The 23,420-nt window shown below is 41.4% G+C and overlaps 1 protein-coding gene across 1 annotated transcript in view; it reads left to right on the forward strand.

Annotated features, from left to right (window-relative positions):
* The window catches only part of LOC123363284 (macrophage mannose receptor 1-like), a 55,731-nt gene that overhangs the window by 14,330 nt on the left and 17,981 nt on the right, over nt 1–23,420 (forward strand). Inside the window, exons 10-22 of the mRNA XM_045004149.1 lie at nt 608–723; nt 7,086–7,234; nt 8,180–8,379; nt 9,814–9,941; nt 11,919–12,006; nt 12,921–13,065; nt 16,690–16,725; nt 16,822–16,985; nt 17,768–17,835; nt 19,171–19,271; nt 19,453–19,595; nt 22,111–22,225; nt 22,855–23,036. Coding sequence (XP_044860084.1) covers nt 608–723; nt 7,086–7,234; nt 8,180–8,379; nt 9,814–9,941; nt 11,919–12,006; nt 12,921–13,065; nt 16,690–16,725; nt 16,822–16,985; nt 17,768–17,835; nt 19,171–19,271; nt 19,453–19,595; nt 22,111–22,225; nt 22,855–23,036 — 1,635 coding nt within the window. The remainder of the gene's footprint in view (nt 1–607; nt 724–7,085; nt 7,235–8,179; nt 8,380–9,813; nt 9,942–11,918; nt 12,007–12,920; nt 13,066–16,689; nt 16,726–16,821; nt 16,986–17,767; nt 17,836–19,170; nt 19,272–19,452; nt 19,596–22,110; nt 22,226–22,854; nt 23,037–23,420) is intronic.

The following is a 23,420-nucleotide window of genomic DNA, read 5'->3' on the forward strand; positions in this document are numbered from 1 at the left end:
AGTGTTTTGTTCTTCTGCCGTGTGCATAACCAAGCCTGCAAATCAGTGTAAGGCCATCCTGATCAGGAAAGATAATCTTCCACTCCAGGAAAATCATACCAACATAAGAGGAGGAAAAGATGGGGAGGGGAGCATTCCCCAGCATTCAGGGGAGGGATAGCTCAGTGGTTTAAGCATTGGCCTGCTAAACCCAGGGTTGTGAGTTCATTTCTTGAGAAGACCACTTAGGGATCTGGGGCAAAATTTGGTCCTGCTAGTGAAGGCAGGGGGCTGGACTCAATGACCTTTTGAGGTCCCTTCCAGTTCTAGGAGATTGGTATATCTCCAATTATTACCCTTTTTATTACCTTTATTAGGTGTGAGCTGCCCCTGGCAGACCTCCCAGCATGATCCCCTGAGTAATAACAATACTGATCTCTGTAGAGGCAGGGAGCTTCCTTTTTTGTTAAATAACAGACCTGCCTATCTGTGGTGATCACAGTCTCTTTTGTTTTCTCAATCAATTCAGTCGATTTCACTTTAATATGTATTTATATGTTAAAGGGCAGAACAGAATCAATATGTTAATCTGTCAAGAACTCATGTGTTTACATCATGTTTGTCACAGGGCTGGAAAAGACATGGTATTCACTGTTATTTGGTTGGACACATGTCTGTAACATTCTCAGAAGCAAATAAGACATGTGAAAGGAGCAATGGTTACCTAGCTACTGTGGAAGACAGGTATGAAAAATATTTTTTTCTACTTTTAAATTTGTGCTGATGACAGGAAAAGCTTTGAAAGTTTTAAATTTTAAAATACTCTAGAACTTTTCTAGTGCTGAGCCAAATACAAAGGATCTCCACAGAGAAAATGAATGCCTATGTGCCTTGGGGTTTTCTATAGTCTCTGTCGTGGTAGTATCTGAGTGCTTCCCAGATCAAATTAGATTTGCAGAGATGGTTCCTCATGGGCTAAATGGAGTCTTATGTTCTTTTCCATTTCCTGGTTATAGGAAGGCTTTATTATTTATTCATTTGCTTCTTTTTCCTTCCAGGTCTCATTCTGACTTTTGATGTTCTGTTTCTGATATTAACCATATCCTACAGCTCCATTATGACCTCACTTGCAAAGAAGAGACACTTCTGGGATTGGATTTTAACTTTCAAGTTTATATTTTGATTTGGTTTATTGAGATGAATATAGTGGTTTAAATTTGGTTTGGCCATTCTTTCATACTGCTTTCATGCATGCATCTACTTCTGTGCATCTCCATACTTGTTGGGATGCTATATCATTTCAGAAATCTTTCCTTACTCTTATCCAGGATTTTCAAATAATGTTTTCTTACTTGTTTCCAGGTTTTCTTTCCTTCATCTCTTCTCACTGCTCAGTCCAAGCATATGTAAACTATGCTTATTGGTCCAGATTTGGCTTGTGAGGGAAATGTAGTGCACACATCTTTCAGTATTCAAAACTGCCAGTGTGTGACATGAGCCATCAGAATGTGTGACAAATGACCAAAATGTGGAACACCTTGTGTTGATGGATTCTAATGACTTTTAATGGTTTATCATTTTAATTTTAATTGACAGATTGTAATAGTTATAAATCTTTCTTTAAACTATTAGTTTAATTAGTTTATATATCCTTGAGGTGAAATATTTGAGCAAAAATATCAGGGGAAAAATATTTTTTTAGTAATAGTTCTTTGTAACAGGGTCAGCACCCACCTCTCGTGAGTGCCCCCTTGTGGTCAGGTGTGAGCCTGCTGTTTCTTAGTTCTTGGAATGAGGTGGCACCCACCTCTCACAAGCAACCCCCCACCCCCCGGCCAGTGGTTTCTTTGGAGGGTCTTCAATGACTCAGCCCTCTGGCTGAATCTCAAACACTGTCTATAGGTGGAACAGCATGAACAAACCCCTTCTGAGATATACAGTGTTTACTTTCCACCACAGCTTCCTCCCTGGAGGCACTGCCCTCTATACCAGCTCAACAGGGCCCAACAAGGTACTCTCCATTGGTACATTCTTTTCGGCAGCAACCCCACCCCCACCCCGCTTAGTCTTTAACTAGATCAACAGGGCCCATTGTGGTACCCTTGCTTAGTTTAGCTAAGTTGTGGGCTCAGTCCTTGCTTGGTCCCCTCAGCCATCCAGGAGTTCCTTCTTAACTCCCTTGGTCTTCAGCACCCCTCCGTGGGCTCAGCCCTGCCATAACTCAGCTGTCTGTGGTCCTGCTGTTCTTTCAGCTGGCCACAAACCTGGTTCTCTCTCTTCTAGCTCCAGGCAGCAACTGACTGCTTTGTCTCTGCTCCTTCTTTTTATATGGTGCTCCATCCGCCCCTCTGATTGGCTGCTTCCCCTATAGCCATTCTAGGCCACCTGGAGGGCTTCTCCTCTTCTCTTTTCTGAGGCAGAGTGAGGCAGGCCTGCGAGGCCTCCAGCAGAGGACCTCTGGACATAGTCCAGCCTATCACATTCCTTTATTAAAAATCAGAGGATAAAGGTTTGTGGGGTCTCTCTTAGCATATGGCCCTCTGTTTCCTAAGGCAGTGATAGCCTCAAAATTTAAACAACAAAACAAAATGCAACGTATAAGGAGCTAATAGACAGCAGCTCCACCATGACCAAACTAGGATCTGCCTCTGCCTTCTCCCTTTTAATTCTCAGGGTACGTCTACACTATGGGATTATTCCAAATTTACAGAAACCGGTTTAGTAAAACAGATTGTATAAAATCAAGTGCACGCAGCCACACTAAGCACATTAATTCGGTGGTGTGCGTCCACGGTCCGAGGCTAGCGTCGATTTCTGGAGCGTTGCACTGTGGGTAGCTATTCCATAGCTATCCCATAGTTCCCACAGTCTCTCCCGCCCTTTGGAATTCTGGGTTGAGTTCCCAGTGCCTGATGGGGCAAAAATCATTGTCGTGGGTGGTTCTGGGTACAGCCTCACCCCTCCCTCCCTGAAAGCAGCAGACAACCGTTTCGCGCCTTTTTTGCTTTGTGAACTGTGCAGACGCCATAACACAGCAAGCATGGACCCTGCTCAGCTCAATACTGTAATCGTGGATGTTTTAAACACCTCGCGCACTCTCGTGCAGTATATGGTGAACCAGGACCTTCAAACCGAGGCGAGGAGGAGGCAGATACGGCAGCGCGGCGATGACAGTGATGAGGATGTAGACACAGAATTCTCTCAAACCGCGGGCCCCTTTGCTTTGGAGATCCTGATGGTAATGGGGCAGATTCTATCCATTGAACGCTGATTTTGGGCCCGGGAAACAAGCACTGACTGGTGGGACCACATTGTGTTGCAGGTGTGGGACGATTCCCAGTGGCTGCGAAACTTTCGCATGCGTAAGGGCACTTTCATGGAACTTTGTGACTTGCTTGCCCCTGCCCTGAAACGCCATAATACCAAGATGAGAGCAGTCCTCACAGTAGAGAAGCGAGTGGCGATAGCCCTGTGGAAGCTTGCAATGCCTGACAGCTACCGGTCAGTCGGGAATCAATTTGGAGTTGGAAAATCTACTGTGGGGGCTGCTGTGATGCAAGTAGCCAAAGCAATCATTAAGCTGCTGCTACGAAAGGTTGTGACTCTGGGAAACGTGCAGGCCATAGTGGATGGCTTTGCTGCACTGGGATTCCCTAACTGTGGTGGGGGGGCAATAGATGGAACCCATATCCCTATCTTGGCACCGGAGCGCCAGGGCACCCAGTACTTTTCAATGGTGCTGCGAGCACTGGTGGATCACAAGGGACGTTTCACCAACATCCACGTGGGATGGCCAGGGAGGATTCATGACGCTCACGTATTCAGAAGCACTACTCTGTTTAAACGGCTGCAGCAAGGGAATTACTTCCCAGACCAGAAAATAACAGTTGGGGATGTTGAAATGCCTGTCGTTATCCTGGGGGACCCAGCCTACCCCTCGATGCCATGGCTCATGAAGCCATACACAGGCAGCCTGGACAGTGGTCAGGATCTGTTCAATTACAGGCTGAGCAAGTGCAGAATGGTGGTGGAATGTGCATTTGGCTGTTTAAAGGCGCGCTGGCGGACATTACTGACTCGCTCAGACCTCAGCCAAACCAATGTCCCCTATGTTATTGCTGCTTGCTGTGTGCTCCACAATCTCTGTGAGAGTAAGGGGGAGACCTTTATGGCGGGGTGGGAGGCTGAGGCAAATCACCTGGCCGCTGATTACACACAGCCAGACACTAGGGAGATTAGAAGAGCACACCAGGAAGCGGTGCGCATCAGAGAAGCTTTGAAAACGAGCTTCATCAATGGCCAGGGTACAGTGTGACTGCTGTGTTTGTTGATGAACTCCCACCCCCCTTGATTGACTCATTCCCTGTAAGCAACTCACCCTCCCCCTTCAAGTACAGCTTACTTATGCAAATAAAGTCACTATAGTTTAAAAATCATGAATTCTTTATTAATTCATTATAAAAAGAGGGAGAGAAGTAAGGGTGTGGTTTGGGAGGAGGATAGGAGGGATGGAGAAGGCCACTAAAATAATTTCACATTAATGCCAGCCTTCTGGTTGGGCTGTCCACAGGGGTGGAGTGGGCGGGTGCACGGAGCCTCCCCCCACGCGTTCTTACACGTCTGGGTGAGGAGGATGTGGAACATGGTGAGGGGTGAGGGTGGTTATACAGGGGCTGCAGCGGCACTCTGTGATCCTGCTGCCATTCCTGAAGCTCCACAGATGCCGGAGCATGTCAGTTTGATCACGCAGCAGCCCCAGAGTTGCATCCCGCCACCGCTGATCTTCCTGCCGCCACCGCTGATTTTCCTGCCGATCTTCCTGCCGCCACCTCTCATCTCGGGTGTCCCTCCTGTCCTCACGTTCACTGGCATCTTTCCTGTAATTTGATACCACCTCCTTCCACTCATTCAGATGAGCTCTTTCCTTGCGTGTAACTTCCATAATATCCGAGAACATTTCATCTCGCGTCTTCTTTTTCCTCCGCCTTATCTGGGCTAGCCTTTGGGATGGAGTAGTGCGGCTTGAAATATTTGCAGCTGCATGAGGGAGAGAAGTATTTAAAAAGGTACATTTTACAGAACAATGGTTATACTCTTTCACAGTGAACAGCACTATTCACCTTACATAGCACATGTGATTTCCCTACAAGGTCACATTTTTCATCTTAATACTGAGTGCCTGCAGCTCTGGGGTTACAGATCTCACAGACACAGGTCCGGGCATCAGAATTCAGCTTGCATGCGGCCATGATAAGCCACTGTCTTTTGGCTTCTGCAGTGATTTACCCCTTCCCCCAACGCATGGCTAATACCATGCTAGTTCCCTGATAATCACCACCCTTCCCCCCGACCACTGCGTGGCTGGTAGCTGGGAAGATCCCCGCTGACCAAACGCGAAAAAGATCATCGGCATTTCACTCCTCCCCTCCCCCCGCTTGGCTACGTGCAGGAAAGGATTTTTTTAAGCTGCTGCAGTACACGAACCCAGTAGGAAAATGGCCATCTCCCTTACTTAAATTCCTGATTTTCAACCAGGTCACAGTGAACAATATCACTTTGCTGAGGATAACACAGCGAGATAAAGAACGGATGCTTCTTGAATGCCAGCAATCACCGGGGCCATTCGCAGCTATGCTTTGCCATGCAATGATACCTGATTACTTGCTACATGCATGGCGTGGTAAAGTGTCCTACCATGGTGGACGGAACAAGGCTGCCTTGCCCAGAAACCTTCTGCAAAGGCTTCTGGAACAAACTTTTCTAAGTAACTATACTGTCTGCGAATGCATCCCAAGTCCTCAGAGCAAATCAATCATTAAAAAACGCTTGCTTAAAAAACAATGTTTGATATTTGCAAAGGTACACTCACCAGAGCTCCCTTCCAGGGCGTCATTGTCTGGGGTAGTGGCTTAGGAGGGTAATTCCGTCAGGGTGAGAAAAAGCTCCTGGCTGTTGGGGCTCACGGAGTGCTGTGTGCTCTCTGCTAGCTCGTCCTCCTCTTCTTCATCGTCATCTTCCCCGTCCGCATAATCCTCAGCCATGGCAGAGATTACAACCCCCACCTCGGAATCCACGGACAGGGGTGGGGTACTTGTGGCGCAGCCCCCTAAAATTGCATGCAGCTCAGCGTAGAAGCGGCATGTTTTTGGCCCTGCACCGGACCTTCCGTTTGCTTCTTTGGTTTTCTGGTAGGCTTGTCTGAGCTCCTTAACTTTCACTCTGCACTGCAGTGAGTCCCTGCTGTGGCCTTTATCCGTCATAGACCTTGAAATTCTTTCAAATACTTTTTCATTTCGTTTTTTGGAACGCAGTTCTGTTAGCACTGAATCCTCTCCCCATATAGCGATCAGATCCAGTACCTCCCATGCAGTCCATGCTGCGGCTCTTTTTCGATTCTCAGGAGACTGCATTGTTACCTGTGCAGATGAGCTGTGCGTGGTCACCTGTGCTGATGAGCTCTCCACGCTGGGGAAGCAGGAAATGAATTTCAAAAGTTTGCGGGGCTTTTCCTGTTTATCTGGCCAGTGCATCAGAGTTCAGAATGCTGTCCAGAGCGGTCACAGTGGTGCACTGTGGGATAGTGCCCGGAGACCAATACCGTCGATTTGCGGCCACACTAACCCTATTCTGATATGTTCATCCCGATATTAGCGCTACTCCTCTCGTCGGGGAGGAGTACAGAAACCGATTTAAAGAGCCATTAAAATCGATATAAGGTGCCTCTTAGTGTGGACGGGTGTGGCGTTAAATCGGTTTAACGCTCCTAAAACCGGTTTAAACGCCTAGTGTAGACCAGGCCTCAGACAAACGTATAATGTCTTATATTATGCAGGAGGAGAAGGAATCATTCCAAATTATTAATAGGCCATAATTAGCATAGAATCTCAGGGTTGGAAGGGACCTCAGGAGGTCATCTAGTCCAACCTCCAATCATGCTTCCTTTCTGGTGTCAGCAGCAGAATTTGTTCAAAGTATAAATTAATAGATTTAAACCAACCATTTTATCAACTTTTAATTCTTTTATCAAGTTTTCCATTCTGAATGATTTCATTAAAAAGAAAACCCATGATTAAATCTTAGTTCTGAAATGTTATTTTCCTTAACAGAAATGAACAAGCCTATCTGATTAGTCTGATTGGGCTAAGGCCTGAAAAGTATTTCTGGATAGGTCTTTCAGATGTAGAGGAACCAGGGACTTTCAAGTGGACCGATGGTGAAGCAGTTCTGTTCTCTCATTGGAATTCAGCAATGCCTGGTATGCACTGCAGTGCTGTGTGATATGTGCTGTCTGTGGTTTTAGTATGTGTTAAGACTGAATATTGAAATTCCCATGAATTTCCACTCTCCGTCCTCTGGTGGATTAGACAGGATTCAGCCATGGGCCCTCTTCTGTATTCTTGCAGGGGAGGAAGGGAGGAGTAAGGAGCAGGCTAGCCACATGAAAATTAGTGGGCTGCTACTCCCGGTCTTGTGTAGTTGTGAAAGCAGGGGCTTTGAAGGTCTAGAGACAATGCTAAGCAGGGGCTGAAGGGGCCTCAACGTTTTCAGAACTTTATCACAGCATTAATGGTTGACATAGTTCATCACACTGGGGAAAATTAGTGCTGGACTTAAGTGGCCAAACAATTAGACCTATAGGGTGCTTAGTCGAGAAATGAAGTAATGGCAAATATATAGATTATTAAACTAAAAATGGTTACACTAGGGTGGGAAGAAGTGACTATCAATGTTCACCTTTTGTGTGTTTTCTCACCGTTTGGCAGAGGTGGGCTCATGGGATTTGTTAACGTACCTGTGCTACTGTTCTGTGTATTCCTATGACACATGGAACCAAGACCCAGATTTTTAAAAGTATGTAGTCATTGTTGCACTCAGTGTTGCAACACCTAACCGATTAGAAGCCTAAATCTTACTTTCAAATGGAATTTAGGCACAATTAATGGAATTTAGGCTCCTAAGTGCCTAAATTCCTTTTGACAATAAGACTTTGCCTTCTAGGTGAGATATGTATTGCAATGCTGAGCACAGCAATGCCTATATACCTTTAAAAATCTGGACCCAACTGACTTTGCATCTGCATTAGAATTTCCATCCTTTGGCTTATAAAAAACAAATTAAAATAGAAATGGAAACAGAAGTTTAATTTCTTTGAGAGAAATATGTAATTATCAATTAGGTTTTTTAAATTTCTTTCATGAAGGAGGAAAGTCAGGCTGTGTTGCCATGGGAACTGGAATTGCAGCTGGATTATGGGATGTTCTTAGTTGTGAGAAGACAGCAAAATTTCTCTGCAAACAGTGGGCTGAGGGTGTGACACATCCTCTGATTCCACTAACAACTCTTGCCCCCACGTGCCCTGAAGGCTGGGATTCAAGCAATTTTATTAGCTCATGCTTCAAAGTAAGTACTAAACTTTCCTGCCTCATTCACTACACACTGTCCATCCCATGCACTGAAAGTTAAAATCTGCTCTCAGTTGTTCCCTAACCTGCATTGTGTAGCGAAATGCACACTTTTTAGAGATTCCATTTCGCAACACTATTGTCAACACCAGGTATTGGAAAATTATGAGTCAGGGTTCCAAGAAATCATGATATTGGCTTAAAATCATGAGTTTTTGTTTTGTTTTGTTTTTTAAATATTGGGTTCTTTTCTACATTGTTTTCAAGCTTTTCCCCTCAACCATGAGGGCTTGAAACATACTTTTCTCTTTTTAAATGAAAGCTGAGATTCTCAGCTGATCGAACTGTGTGTAACTCACGATAAAATCATGAAGGTTGGCAACAGTGTTAAGATAACATTTTCCATGAATAGACATAGGAACCTGGCACCATTCCAAACTTTTTGCACAAAGCACATAATGTGATAGCAAACAAACTCAGTTTCACGTTTGGGATCTGGTGGCACCTAGGCAAATAGAACAACAACATTTAAAAAGTGCTTTCCCTAGTTACTTAAAAGATAAAATAGAAAATTCCTCCTTGTATATATTAAGATAATATATACAAGAAAGCAAAGTAATTTACAGAAACAAAAGTGAATCAGTGACTTCCTAGCCAGAGCTTCCCAGAGGCATTCTTCCATCTCTGTCTCCCAAGCAGTCATTTATACTCTTCCCCTTGTATACCTGGGCAAGCATAAGGAGTAAACAAAGCTGAGGTTAAGCTCTTACTCTTCAGAGACTATGTAATTCTGTTACATTGTATCACACTCAAATTCTTATTTATTTATTTGGATTCCCATTTATGAGATCAAATACTTTCCTGCTGCTGAGACCTCTTCCCCTAGACTTAAATAACCTTAGTTATGGGCTCAGTCCTGCAAGGTGCTGAGCATTCTGGGCCCACAATCCAGCAAAGCACTTAAGCATGTGCTTAAAGTCAGGGCCAGAGTGCTACATCCACATCTCCCTTTCACTCCCATTACTTTGGGTTTTGCTCCAGTCATTTCTCAGTAATCTCCTGATTTTCACACCCCTTGGATATTTAGATATAATCACTCTATTTTTTTCTTCACCAGTTTCAGTGGTCAGAGCTCCTATTAAGTTATACAAACTAGCCTTTTCCCTCTCTGTGTATTGTGACAGCTATGGGTCTTCTCAGTCCTCCCCTTTACTTTTGCTCAAACAAAGTGAAACAATGGACGCTAAGAATTAGGCATTCTATAATCCATATTCCAGGTGTTATTTTCCTTCTGGGTGTTCTTTTGATTTGGTTAGCTGGATTGTATGAAATCCCACTACTGAGAAAGTAGCTGCACTGGGTGTTGTTTGATTTTATTACATAGGGAGGGTATTGTTATATAGTAGCTTATTATGAAATTTGTCCTCATTAGATTTTTGTGAGAGAAGGAAACCAAAAGAAATCATGGTTTGAAGCTGAAGATTTTTGTAGAGAAATGGGAGGACACTTGATCACTATCAACAGAAAAGAAGTAAAGGATTTAATATGGCAGATGGTTTTGTGAGTATTTACAAAATTATTTCTTCTTTCACTTTAATGGCATGTATAAGAAGAATAACAAAAAACACTCTTGTATTCATTCTGAAAGGTTTTAGAAGCCTAAATCTTACTTTCAAATGGGATTTATGCACAGTTAATGGAATTTAGGCTCCTAAGTGCCTAAATCCCTTTTGACAATAAGACTTTGCCTTCTAGGTGAGTTATGCATTGCAATGCTGAGGACAGCAATGCCTGAAAGGGTTAATTTCAAGAAAATATCTGTTCATTATATCTTTATCATTATACCCCACTTATTTTTTAATTACTATATTTAAAATAAACCCCAGGAATTTAGGTGTAACAGAAATCTCAGAATTCAGGAACTTGATGTGCAAATGTTTGTGTATGGGTTGGAGACTTCTAAAAGTGATAACAGAGTTAATTTATGATAATATATCAAATTTACTAACAATTAGAAGAGTTTTATGTCCTGACTATGAAAAGTTGATGGTGGTTGTTAGGATGTTTTTGTTTTTTGTTTTGTTTTGTTTTGCAGATGTAAATGCTAAAATTGGTCATCTAACTGCATGATTGCGCCCACAAATCAGGTAGTTAGGCCTCTAACTGCTAGCATGAGCAGGTGCCAAAATGTGTCCACAAAAATTGAGGTTGCTGTGAAACTTCTTTCAAAATCAGGCCACTTTAGTGTGACTGTACTCTGAAAAGTAACTCTATACAAATGATACAAAGTCTCAATATCTGGTGTTTCCCAGTGAATTCATATCAAAGGCTCTCATTGGCATATACAAGATGGTAGTTTTGTTTGTTTTTTCTTGTTGTTTAAATTGCCAGGTGATGGTGTACTATAAACTTATTTTTCCAATAGATTTAAGAGTGGGAAAGAGACTTTTTGACACTTTGTCCATTTTAGTTTTATATATAATAATATGTAGGATGTATTTGCTTTTTTCATTTTTGTTTTGCTTGGTCATCTGTCTACCAATAGATAGATTAGAGATTCATATCTTGTCTACCCTTTTTTCCTGGAAGAATCTATGGCTTAGTGTAGCTATAAGCTTTTTGGGTCAGGAACTCATTCCTGTGATGTGTTTATACAATACAGAGGACAAGGAGGCCTAGATCTCAGTCTGGGACTGTATCCGCTACTGCACTGGAAATAATAATGAGTATCATGAAAGTGAAACCTAAGCATTGAGAAACAGATTTTTAGTTAGTTAAATTGTTTTACAATTCTTTATTTTTGTTTTAAATGTTGTTGAAATCTCTTAACCCAAACTCCTAACATATAGTTGAGAGAAAAGATCTCTGAGAAAAGCCTGCACCCCTCACCACTTTGATAGAGGGCTGAGATAGCTCCCTCCCACTTCTCTGGTCCTTCAAGTTGTTCTCCATCAAACACAAGGATGACAAATATTTATATTCCCCGTGGGCCTGATGATCTGCTGCAGTCAAGATCTACTTGGTGTGGTAGACAGGAAGCACCATCAGAAGCTGATTATGACACTCTGATCATTGGGCCAGTTCTGTGGTGGCTGCTAGTGGCTATTCTAAACTCTACCAGCTAGTAATGGTTCACAAGGAATTGTCTATCAGCTCAGAATTGTCAGAGACCAGCATGCCTCACATGGAAACTGTGACAGATTTAGGGTAGGAGCTGGTTCTATGTCCTCTGGAGAGATGGGGCTGTTTTTCTCCTACTGGAGTAACACAAACAGAGTGGAATATGGGCCAATATGTCTATGACAGAAAACAAGGAGAAAACACTTTCCCAAGAGGAATACATCATTGTACATCATGAAGAAAGGCAAATGAATATAAACACATTTTCTTCCTTTGCAGGTTCCTTTTATGATATAATTGTATAGAGATTTCAAAATTTTTGAACTGCTATAAGTTCTAAAATGTCTTTTGTATAAAGAGCTTATATCATTGTCCTATTATATACAACCACATATCAAATCATATAATATATTTTAGGGACAAAGGATTTATCTTTCAGCATTTCTGGATGGGTTTGATTTACTTGAATCCTGATGAAGGATATACCTGGATTGATGGTTCTCCAGTGAGTATATTAGTTGTTAGACAATCATTGTCTTTCTGGCTTTTATAATATCTTTTTTGTAATCTTTTCTGAGCCTTTTCTTACTCCCTTCCCATGCCCTCCTAAACTTTCATACCCAGTTCCATAGAACACTCTCTGCCACTGCACTAAACAAGTGCAGTAGTTTAGTCTTCACAGAGGCTATGATGGAGGAAAAGAATCACTTCATATCTTCCACCCCAGCCACACAACCATAAAACAGGAGCATATGCAATCTGAATCCCATGAAATATTCCAACTGGAAAATGTCTTCCATCACCCAAGCTCTAGTGGCCTTCCTTGCTGCTTCATAATATATGGACATGGATATCAATCTGGAAGAAAGATGTGGGGGAAGGGAGCCTTGATGGTTAATAGGTTGATATATGTGGCTCAAAGACAGTTATAATGTCCCACTAGGTCAGCATTACCCCTCAGAGCAATCTGCTTCTAACAGGGCCTATTCATGTCTGAGGTTGGACTATCAAAACTAGTCTGCCACCTCATGGAAGTGAGAGTAGGCTCTGACCTCAGCCTGGAGATGATAAACTGACTTTGACATAGGTAAAATAGAATGCTTCTATAGGGATGTACTACACTTCCTCTGATTTTACACCATTTTACAACCCCATCATTGCAGCCCTGAGTCATAGTTATCAACTAGTAGATGTAATTTCTTCAGCCCATCAGGGTTGCCCTTTTCAGCTATATCAGTGTGCATATAGTACAAGGTGCTCATCTCCCTCTGTACAAAGACTGAGCTTTTTGGTTCCACGACACTTGCTCCTACTGGCCTCAGAAATGATACACTTGGAAGGATCAACCCTTGAGGCTTTTTGACAATGCAGTTCACAACTATAGAAGTAACTAGTAATAGAGCTGTGTTTCCATCATAGGTGATTTATGAAAACTGGAATGAAGAAGAACCCAATAATGACAAAGGAATTGAACACTGTGGAACATTTCAGGGAAGTCCAAAAATGCAGTGGAATGACTTGTATTGTGAGCATTTACTTAATTGGATTTGTGAAATAAAAAAAGGTAGGACTACTGATCTATTTAATTAGAGCAATATAAACAAAGTACAGTACAGACTAACTAAAATTAAAAATAGGTAGGACACTGAGAATCACTCTTTGTCTGAAAGCACAGGAAGGGAACACAGTAGATAAAGAGCAAGGCCATGAATTCTGATCTCTTAACTAAATACAGAGATACAGAAGGTCAAAAAAGGTCCCTTGTATTTTATTTGTGGCCATAGCTCACTATCCCATATATTGAAAATTTTTGCAGTGCAAGGATGCCTATCTCTTTAAGAGGAGTATCTCTCTTTCTTATCTCCTCCCTTTATCTGGATCAGTTTTGTCCAAAGGAGAGCTGGAAGGCAGGAGGTATAGAGCTTCAATTTCCTTGAGCAAAAGTAGCTCTGTTTTATATTGTCTGAGAATATAATAAAAGCGAATGGACCAGTTGGTGTAAAAATCACTTGCTCTGACAAGGAGGAAAAAATAGAGGTTGATTTAGCTTATACTAGCATTGTCCAAGGGGCAGGGCTCTCAGCAGTAGAAAATCCGCAAAAGGTCATTGTGGCAACATGATTGACCCCAAAGCCCACTTTGTCATGTGGCTCACAGGTTGCCCCAATGTCACCCACACTCTAGCAAAACCCAAAAGTGAGTGGTACCACGAGGTGCTGTTTCCCTGGGAGTGCAGGGATTCAGAGAAATAAGGGTTATAGGAATAACTGACCGATACTGAAATAAATACTAAATAAAATAAATATTTAGCTTATTTTGACCCTCTGCCTAATTTTCCTTCCCTCCCCTCCCCGGTTGTGTGTAGAATTTCTGCCCCCTCCCCCTAGTTGAGTATTTGAGTACATAAGCAGAGGGCATGGGCACCAGAACCTGTCTGAACGAGAAGAGAGGGGCAATGTCATCCGTGGTACAGAAATATCTTCGAGGCAAGTTTGAAAGCACCCACTACCCATGTCCCTAAAATAAAAGGAAAGCTGGGGGCACACAAAAAACTGGCTGAGGGTGAGGTGAGGGATGGCAGCACCTGCCCCCAGGCAATGAAACTTCTGAACCCCTGAGATCCATCCTGACAGAAAGACTATTCTGGAACACCAGGAGAGGTACTGGACTGTCACGTTAAAAACCATTTGTCATTTGATTAATCGAAGTTATCTTTCTAGTAAATTACTCATGACTAGGATGTCATCAGAATATTGGCTTCTGTGTACCAACTGAGCAAGCACATCCTGTGCAGCCCCTTTTTAGCATTCTGAACGCTATGTTTTGGTTGGTATCTGTTTATCAGTTATCAATAAGGCTTGACAGGAGGATTTGAGAAACTGTGGGTGGGAGCCCTGATCAGTTCATCTTCATCTTGGACAACCTTTCAGAAATAGAATGAAAAGAAGTAAATGTTGTTATGAATAAGTATTATTATTCTATCACTTTTGGATCTCTGCAGAGAGAGGTTAGCAGTTCTGTTATCAATTCCTGTATTTTGTAATGTTTAACTCTTTTGTTTGGCCTCGGTGTGACCAAGGGACTGTCTTTTGTACGATACAATATTGCTCATGCAGTGTCTTAACATACTGTTCCATAGGGAAGGGATTGTAAAAGTATATAAACTAGCATATTGATATTATATTTTGTAAAATCACCATTATTATTTCTATTGCAGCATTGCCAGGGGAAATGAAACATAGATATAGGGGGAGCCCATAAATGGCAGAGATGTTGGAACTCTGGGACTCAGCACCCTCTTTTCACACAGTGCTGCCCTCAGTAACACAGCGCTCTAAACCAATATCAGTTGTAAACTGAGAGCCAAATTCACTGGTATGCTTTAGCTGCTTTGCACTGCTCTAGCAACGTGAAGCACATGTAAACTCATCTCAGTTAATCAGGGGCTCTGGCTATTTTGCACTGGCAAATCACCCTTAAATGTTAAAACCAAGAAAAATTTATTTTAGGCTGCTACTGCATATCTTCAACTCAATGGAAACATCCTCTTTGGGTTCCTTGATTACTGTTCATGTATGAGATTCTGAGTAATTTTAAAAAATAAGACCAAAAAACCCCAACTAGGTTAAGATGGAGCTAAGGATAGGAGAACTTTAGAGTAATTTAGAGAAATTGGATTTCAGAGATACTGTAATTGTGTTCAAACCAAGCATTACAAATCCAGGAAATTCAGAGTTCAGGTCACACTTAAAAGAAATCCAAATATGATAAGGTTGGAAAATGCACAATTAAGGCACCTAAACAACCTTAACTCTGCCCTGTAATATCACCATGTGGGGAAAAATATGAAAAAAAATAAAATAATTATAAATCACTTTTATCTTTATCAATGACCACAAACAATACTGCATGTGATCACTGCAAGGCAAACTTAAGGTTATTTGACCATTAGATCCCAAATTGAAGCAATAACCTACAGAAGCCTGTTTCTCATTCATACTGTTTCATAAAATCTTCCCCTCAAACAAAATCAGAGAAGGAAGGAGGAAAGGTAACAGCAAAAATAATGGCCTTTGTGCAAACCCCCCCCCCCCAAGGCATACTGAAGAAAGAAGAAGAATTTTCAAGGGGCCAGACCTGGGGCAAGGGACAGGATGGTTTCTTCCTCATTGTCCACTTTCTAACTAGGGCATTAGGACTGTTCTGTTAGAGCCAGGCTTTGGGGCTCTGTGTAAATCTAGCCCTTATAACCAGTGCTTAATTTGTACCAGGGGCTTGCTTGCACTGAGCCCCGGCACCTCTGGGCTTGGCAGTTTGTAGTCCCGGCACCTCTGGGCTTGGCAGTTTGTAGTCCCGGCACCTCTGGGCTTGCTGCATCAGTTATGGATGTAAAATAACTGCTTGAGCCCCGGCACCTCTTTCATTACAAATTAAGCACTGCTTACAATCTATCCTCCTGCATCACCTCCTTCCCACTCTGCCAGTGTTCCCACCTTGTCTGCCTCCTTCTTACTTTCTCAAACAGTCACCTCCATGGGTTCTTCCACACTGTCCTCTGCTTGGTTTGACTCCCCTGAACTCATCTGCAAGATGCCTACCCTCTCTCTCCTTAAATTTCTCTTTAAACTCCACTTTTCTAACACAAACCAAACCATCAAGATAGCACAAGTCAGTGAGGACATGGAGAATTACTTGTAATATTTTTGAAAAATCTGTGTCAAGCTTTGAATCCTCGTGTCTGGTTTGCACCGGTGTAAATGGCAGCATCACTGCTGACACAGGCCTGCAATGGCTTGCTCTGACCCCTACCATATCGTAGAATGTTAATGAAATAATTAATTTCTGTCTAAGTAGGAACATTGAGGGTCTGAACCCATGGATTTCACCTAAGGCAATATATTTTAGAGCACATTTAAAAGTACTATACAGAGTGCATACTTATTGCAACCTAGTACTTTTTATGGACATGTGTGTTTTCTTCAAATGTAACTATTCAATGATATTATGCTAAATGATAAATATATTTTATGTTAGTCTTGTGAAGTTCATGCCAAAAACCTGTGCAATGCATAAGATAATGCTTGATTCCTTTTTTCCCCTGCAAGTCATTGTCATTAGCTACTGCACAAAATCAATTTCTTTGAATAAGTGTTTGAAACATAGCTCATGCTGATATTTTGTTTTACAGGCATACCATTAAAACCTGAACCAAGTACCAAGTTTGGTAGGTATTTTTCCCTCTTGCCAGAAAAAAATACAACTGTATGATGAAAACGTGTACAGTACAGATACCACATATGTCACTTTATTTATCTTTCAGATTACAAAGTCACTGATGATGGATGGGTTATCTATGAAGACAAGCAGTACTACTTCAGCATAGAAAATGTCCCTATGGAGAAAGCTTGGGATATTTGCAAGAAGAAGTTTGCAGATCTTGCTGTCATTGACAGTGAAAGTGAAAGGAAATTTCTATGGAGATATGTAAGAGCCAGACATATTGATTCAAAAATATGTTCAATATAGTGATCATAGACATCTCACGCTCTGTTTCCGAAACTTTGGAGAGAATGCAGAGAGTCCCTTCAGACCCACACCACATCTCATCAGGAGTTAATTGTACAATAGACCAGCATGGTTAATTCATTACATTTACATTTGTACATAAATTAACTTCTTAACAGCCAAATTGCAGTGCAAAATAATAATTTCCAAACTCCACTGTTGTTCCACTTGTTAGGGTCAAAAGTTCCAAAGATAATGGGAGTTTGGACTGAGTCAGGCATGCCGGATAGGCCTTAATGGCCCAATGAAACACCATCTGATGTTGATGTGAGTGCTTCAGGCATGAGCTGCAGTGAAGCAGCTGAGAAAATAAAGGCAACGATCCAGAGAAAAGCACAGGCCCACAATCTTATTTTAGGATTTTATTTACTTTTGGTGAGTAGAGAAAAAGTATGTGACTGCTGAGGAGGTAGAGAGGGAGAAACTGCCATGGGCTGTATTATCTTGGCTGTCTGAGCTCTGCAGAGCTGAGGAGCAGAGAGATGATGTGCATTCCTGTCCTGTTCTATACATTCCTCCCACCATCACTCTTCCTGGCTTTACTTCCTAGCCACAGCATGGATCCTGGATCTGTTCTCGGTGCCCCCTGGGATCCAAAGAAGGGAGAAACAGCACCACAAAGGTGGCTGAGCCCCTTCTAGTTTTCTGCTCAGTATAAAAGATAAATTGTTTTAAATTAGTGTAATCTCTTCATGTTTTAGATTTACACTAAAAACAGAATGAATTCATATTTCATTGGCCTAACTGTCAGCTTTGATCAAAAATTTAGGTAAGTAAAGAAGCAACTTTAAAGTGTGTAATGTGTAATGAATGACTGCTCTTTAGCACTGCTATATTTGAATTTCTTAGATATTCCATTTCCAGGTTTGCTAACTGTGTTGCGAAAATTTACTGTAACTTAGTTTCAGCAGAAAAGTCTGTGTGAAAATGGTTTTCCAGTGTTATACAAACAAAATCTTTTCTTTTTCAATTTCTGAATTTTGGGAGAAAATGTGAGCAAGTCAAGTCCATGTGCCACACTCTGCAGATTTTCATTCTTGGGATTAGTGCCCCTTGCTATGGGCATATTTAGTGTGAGAAGTGTGGTTTCCTTTTTTCCAAAAAGGACAATGATATTGTCTACATCAGGAGTAGACAACCTATGGCGTGCGTGCCAAAGGCAGCATGCAAGCTGATTTTCAGTGGCACTCACACTGCCCAGGTCCTGGCCACTGGTCCGTGGGGCTCTGCATTTTAATTTAATATTAAATAAAGCTTCTTAAACATTTTAAAAACCTTATTTACTTTACGTACAACAATAGTTTAGTTATATATTATAGACCTGTAGAAAGAGACCTTCTAAAAATGTTAAAATGTATTACTGGCACGCAAAACCTTAAATTAGAGTGAATAAATTAAGACTCCGCACACCACTTCTGAAATGTTGCCGACCCCTGGTCAACCTGTACTCTTCATTTCATCATCCTCTACCATCGATTCAGCAGGAAACAAGAACAGGATGGGACCAGACAGCTCTCTGTGGATCATTACTGTTTTAGAAACATACTTGGAAAGGGTTTTCTGGAGCAGATGGGAGTGGAGGAGAAGCATTGGCAATGCCAGCTCCCTCACCCTCACTGGATCATTAAGAGGAGGGGAGGTCAAATGAGCTGCTAGAAATAAGTTCATTCTTCCACATCAGCATGCCAAGTAGAAAGAAAGCAAATGAAGACCAAACATGCAGTGACGTGCTCCCACTCCAGCACTAAAATCTTGAGGGAACAAAGAGATGACTGGGACACTAGTGAGACCTTGAGGTTTCAGGTTTTCTCAGCTTTTGGGGAAGGGCCTGACTTTTACTATATATCTAGCTGTACTAGTAAAATGGAGCAACAACTAGGTTGTGACCTATAGGTGATACCATAATACAAACAATAAATAATAGTAATAATATTAATAATGAATAAAGACTATGTCCGCTACTTGATGCGTAGGGCTTTCACCATGTAACTCTCGCTATTGCGAATGGTATTTCTCTTAAATTTGTTTGCCAAATGATTCCTGTAATGCTAAAACAGTTATGAGGCTCGATATCCAGTAGCTACTGTCATACTGTTTCTTTTAGCTGGCTGGATGGAACCCCAGTGAACTATGTAGCCTGGGCCCCAAACGAACCTAACTTTGCAAATAATGATGAAAACTGTGTGGTCATGAACAAAGATTTTGGTGAGTAATGTGACAATATTTTTGGATAAATGTTAAGGAATGAGTTGTGATAGGGGTGGGGTGAATCCTCCAAAGAAATCTCAATTCTGTTTAACTGACAATGTTGGAGGCTCACCGTTCTGAGGGTGATACTACAAATGTCAATCTCCGAAAGTGATTTTCTCTATTTAATTATTTCCAGGGTTTTGGAATGACATAAACTGTGGTATTAAAAATGCCTTTATTTGTGAAAGGCACAACCATTCTACTCACTCAGAATTTGCTCCAACAGCACCTTCTCCTCTGGGAGGATGTCCTGAAACCTGGCTTTTGTTTAATAATAAGGTACAGTAACAAACATCTACAGTATTTTTCAAGGAAATTAAATATGGAACAAATGAATTATTATCTTTATATATCATTCTATACAGAAAGCTGCATTCTAACTGGATGGTTGAGCCATTTTGGTGATGTCATACTCATATTTAAATCTCTAATGAATTAATTTGAGTGCTTTAAGTGCCTTTAACAGAGGAGTGATTTTTGTATCTGTTAGTAGGCCTAAATCAAAGTTATCCTTCTTTTTTCTGCTATTTGGGTTTGTTTTAGACAAGTTTAGTGAATGAAAATACCAACTGTTCTATTGAGCAGAAAGTTTAAACAGTTTTCTGAATGAGGGTGAACTGGAAAAAATGCAGTAGGTCCACTTTAAATAAATAGCAGGACATCTTAATGTTGTCAGCTTAAATATCAGCAAACTAATAGCTGACAAGGAAAACAAATGTTAAACCTTCTTGTGAAAATACTACTTTGTTCCCTGGCTATGGTAAATGGAAATAGACATGACCACAAGAACATGATAATAAGGAACTACTCCCCTTATGCAAGGGCAGGAAAAGAGGGAAGTAGCAAGTTTCATTAAGAAAAATATACCTCTTCAGTCACTGAGCACTCAGACAAATCAGGGAGATAACTTTTTGTATCAGCATTGCAGAAAGAGAGTCAGATCTTCCTGCTAAATATATATGCACTGAATGAAAAACCTTCTTCTCTTTTTATGTCTAACTGGGTCACTGCCCAAACTATCCCAGAAACCAACTGAATGGGGAGATTTAGTTGTTGATTAAACTTTACAAAAGATTGATTACCCAATGGGTCAGAGCCTCAGCAGGTGTAAATTGATACTGCTCCTTTCACTTCAAAGCTGGTTTACACTAGCTGAAAGTTTTGGCCTAAAAACTTTAATATGCTAATGAGAGACCTAGACTTGAGAGAGATCTGGGAAAGCGGAAATGCCAAAGGTACTATACACAAAGTTTGCTCCAGAGCAGACCCCTTTCTTATCCCTAAAGCAAACCTACTAGAAATACTCAAATGTAAAATCCTCTGCTTATTTCTCTTAGACCATTCTTCTATTCTTTTGCCAGTCCTTAGACAATAATATTTTCAAGAGATAAATAGCATTCATAATTTTTCAGTCTAAGTGACTTTCTTTTTCTGAATTTTAGCCACATTCATGAAGACGATAATGTGTTCCATAAGAAAGCACAGTATGTGTCTCCTTTGTTACAGGCTCCATTTGAACTGAATGCAAAGACTTTGTCTACACTTGCAGCACTGGCACATAGGGTGCGTGTAGCTGTATACCACAGTGAAAAGCAGCCTATGTCTACACTGTGGTGTGTAACTCCATGTGGCAGCAAAAGGCTCTGGTAGTGGGGAAGCAGCTGGGAAAGGTCCTGGCAAGGGAGAGGTGGGGGGAAAGGCTCTGGCAGCATGCTGCTGCTGGAATCTTGCCTCACTGCCTCACTCCTGGGGGAGCCTTTCCCTGCTGTTGGATTCTTTCTCTGTGGCTGGGAAAAGCTCGGTCAACAGGAAGGCAGAGAGGCACTACACTGCTTAAAAAAAAGCAGGGGCGGCGCTGCTTGGGCGAGAAGAGAATTGTGTAGGATATATACCATAAGGTTCTGATGCATCTTTATTCACCTAAGCAGTGTCCCACCATCTACACTGCTGTTTATACCCATGCCAGGGGGCATGCAAAGTCTGCTTTCTACACATCTCTATAAGTGTAGATATAACCAAAATGGCAGCTGCCTCCAGCAGAGAGCACATTCCTAGATCTTTAAAGGTTAAGTACATATAAAAGAAAACAGGTTTTATGATCATGATGATGATGAAAAAAACTAACTCTTATATAGCAGTTTTCTTCAGTAGCTCTCAAAGCGCTTTGCAAGGGAAGTTAATATCATTATCCCATTCTTACAGGTTGGGAAACTAAGGCTCAGAGAGGTGAAATGATTTGCCCAAGGTCATCTAGCAGGCTAGCAGCAGAGCCAGGAATAGAACATAGGTTTCCTAAATCCCAGTCCAGTGCTCTGTCTGTTAGATCACAACTCTCTCCCAATTGACAAACAGCAACCAGCAGGGTGCTGCCAAAACAGGCCTGGATTTAACCCAGTCTGCATCGTATTGTTCAGTTCCTTCTCCCCTTTGGACATTGATAGTTACATTTCACCTTATCCTACAATTATTGCCTAACCTCACTGATGAACTTGGACCAGACATAGTTCCTGCTTGGACGCTCTTAGAGAATTCACTCCTTCTAGCTCACCCCTGAAATCAATGTCCTTTATCAATAGACCTTCTAAATCATAAGTTCTTCCCCAATGCTCATCTTGGATGGCCTGTTGGGGTGGAAGTACTGCACATCCTGCCAGCTCCACTCCTTTTTATCTGGCATTACAAACATTCCCCCACTCTTTGTTCTCAGTATGCATGTGCACTAGGACTGGGTCAAATCTCATGGTTTATGCTTTCTTTGGCATTTTACAGTAAAATGTCCCATTTTCCCCCACAGTGTTATAAAATATTCGGCTCCAGTGAAGCAGAGAGACTGACTTGGCATGCTGCACGAAATACTTGCGTAAAGTTAGGAGGAAACCTGGCTTCTGTACATAACGAACAAGTGCAAGGTATAATATCTGGTCCCTTTGGTACTAGATGAGACAGCTACCCATCTCTAACAATCATAAACATAGTTTATGTAGCTGTAATTTTGAGGCTGCTCCAGTAAACTATGCTGCCTTTGTAGCTAATAGTTAATATAAGAATTAATGAAAACTACTTTGAGAAAAATGTCTGATACCTGCCTAACTTCCAAAGTTCGATGCTAGCATGCATCACCATAGTACTTGAATGCCTTCTGTAACACACTATGCATAGAGGGTACTGAACAGCAGTTCCTAGGTGTGGGGTACAAATTACCTGTGTTGTGGCTGTACTATTTCTGTGTCCTCTCCCAAGGGGCTGTGGTTAGGGTTTTTACACTGAAAACCTTTACTTGTACTTTTCTTAATTGAATCCTCCTATCTCTTTTAAATTACTATTTTTGTAACCGACATTCCTTTCAATCTCACCATCAGGCAATAATCTAGAGTAATAAATTGTAGCATTTGCAAGTTTTTTTAATTCAATACTTAAGCAGTAATTTTATTTTTATTATTTTTTACCATTGTTCAAGTTTTGGGCATGCTGGTGTCTTCAGAGATTGGAGAAAGGGAATCCATTTTTTGTAAAACATATACCTCTGGGGTTTTTGCAGCTTTCCTCACCTTTCATTTGAAGGATGTCATGGCTGAAACCTGGATTGGACTGAACGATGTTAACCAGGAGGGCCATTATCTTTGGACAGATGGGAGTTTATTTGACTATGCAAAGTGGGCCAGGAATTTCCCATTTAGAGATCGTTACATACAAGTTGACTGGACATTTATTACACAGGAGGTAAATAGAACAAATATGACTAAGCCACCATAACCTGGGGCAGAGTAAAGCTTTATGCAAGCAGTTCAACTTGTCTTATTTAGCATCCTTTCATTCAATGAAACCATCGACTGCCACGGAAGGCAGTACTGCAAGAGGAGGGTTTAGGTTTTTTACATTGTCTCCATGTACTAGCAGTTCTGATTGCAAATCTTTTTTTTTTTGCAGAAATCCAGAACTATAGTAGCATGGTGCTTTAACATATTCATTGCAGATATTCAGCGTCCAGTATGTTTTTTTTTAACTTTGCATTATTGTCTTTTACACTATAGGTTGTATGATAATAGTGTAATAGTCTGGATGCACTGTAAGGGATTGCCAGCACTTAACAAATGCTCTTATACC

The sequence above is a fragment of the Mauremys mutica genome, chromosome 2 (genome assembly GCF_020497125.1).
Source record: "Mauremys mutica isolate MM-2020 ecotype Southern chromosome 2, ASM2049712v1, whole genome shotgun sequence".
NCBI classification, from domain to species: Eukaryota; Metazoa; Chordata; order Testudines; family Geoemydidae; genus Mauremys; species Mauremys mutica.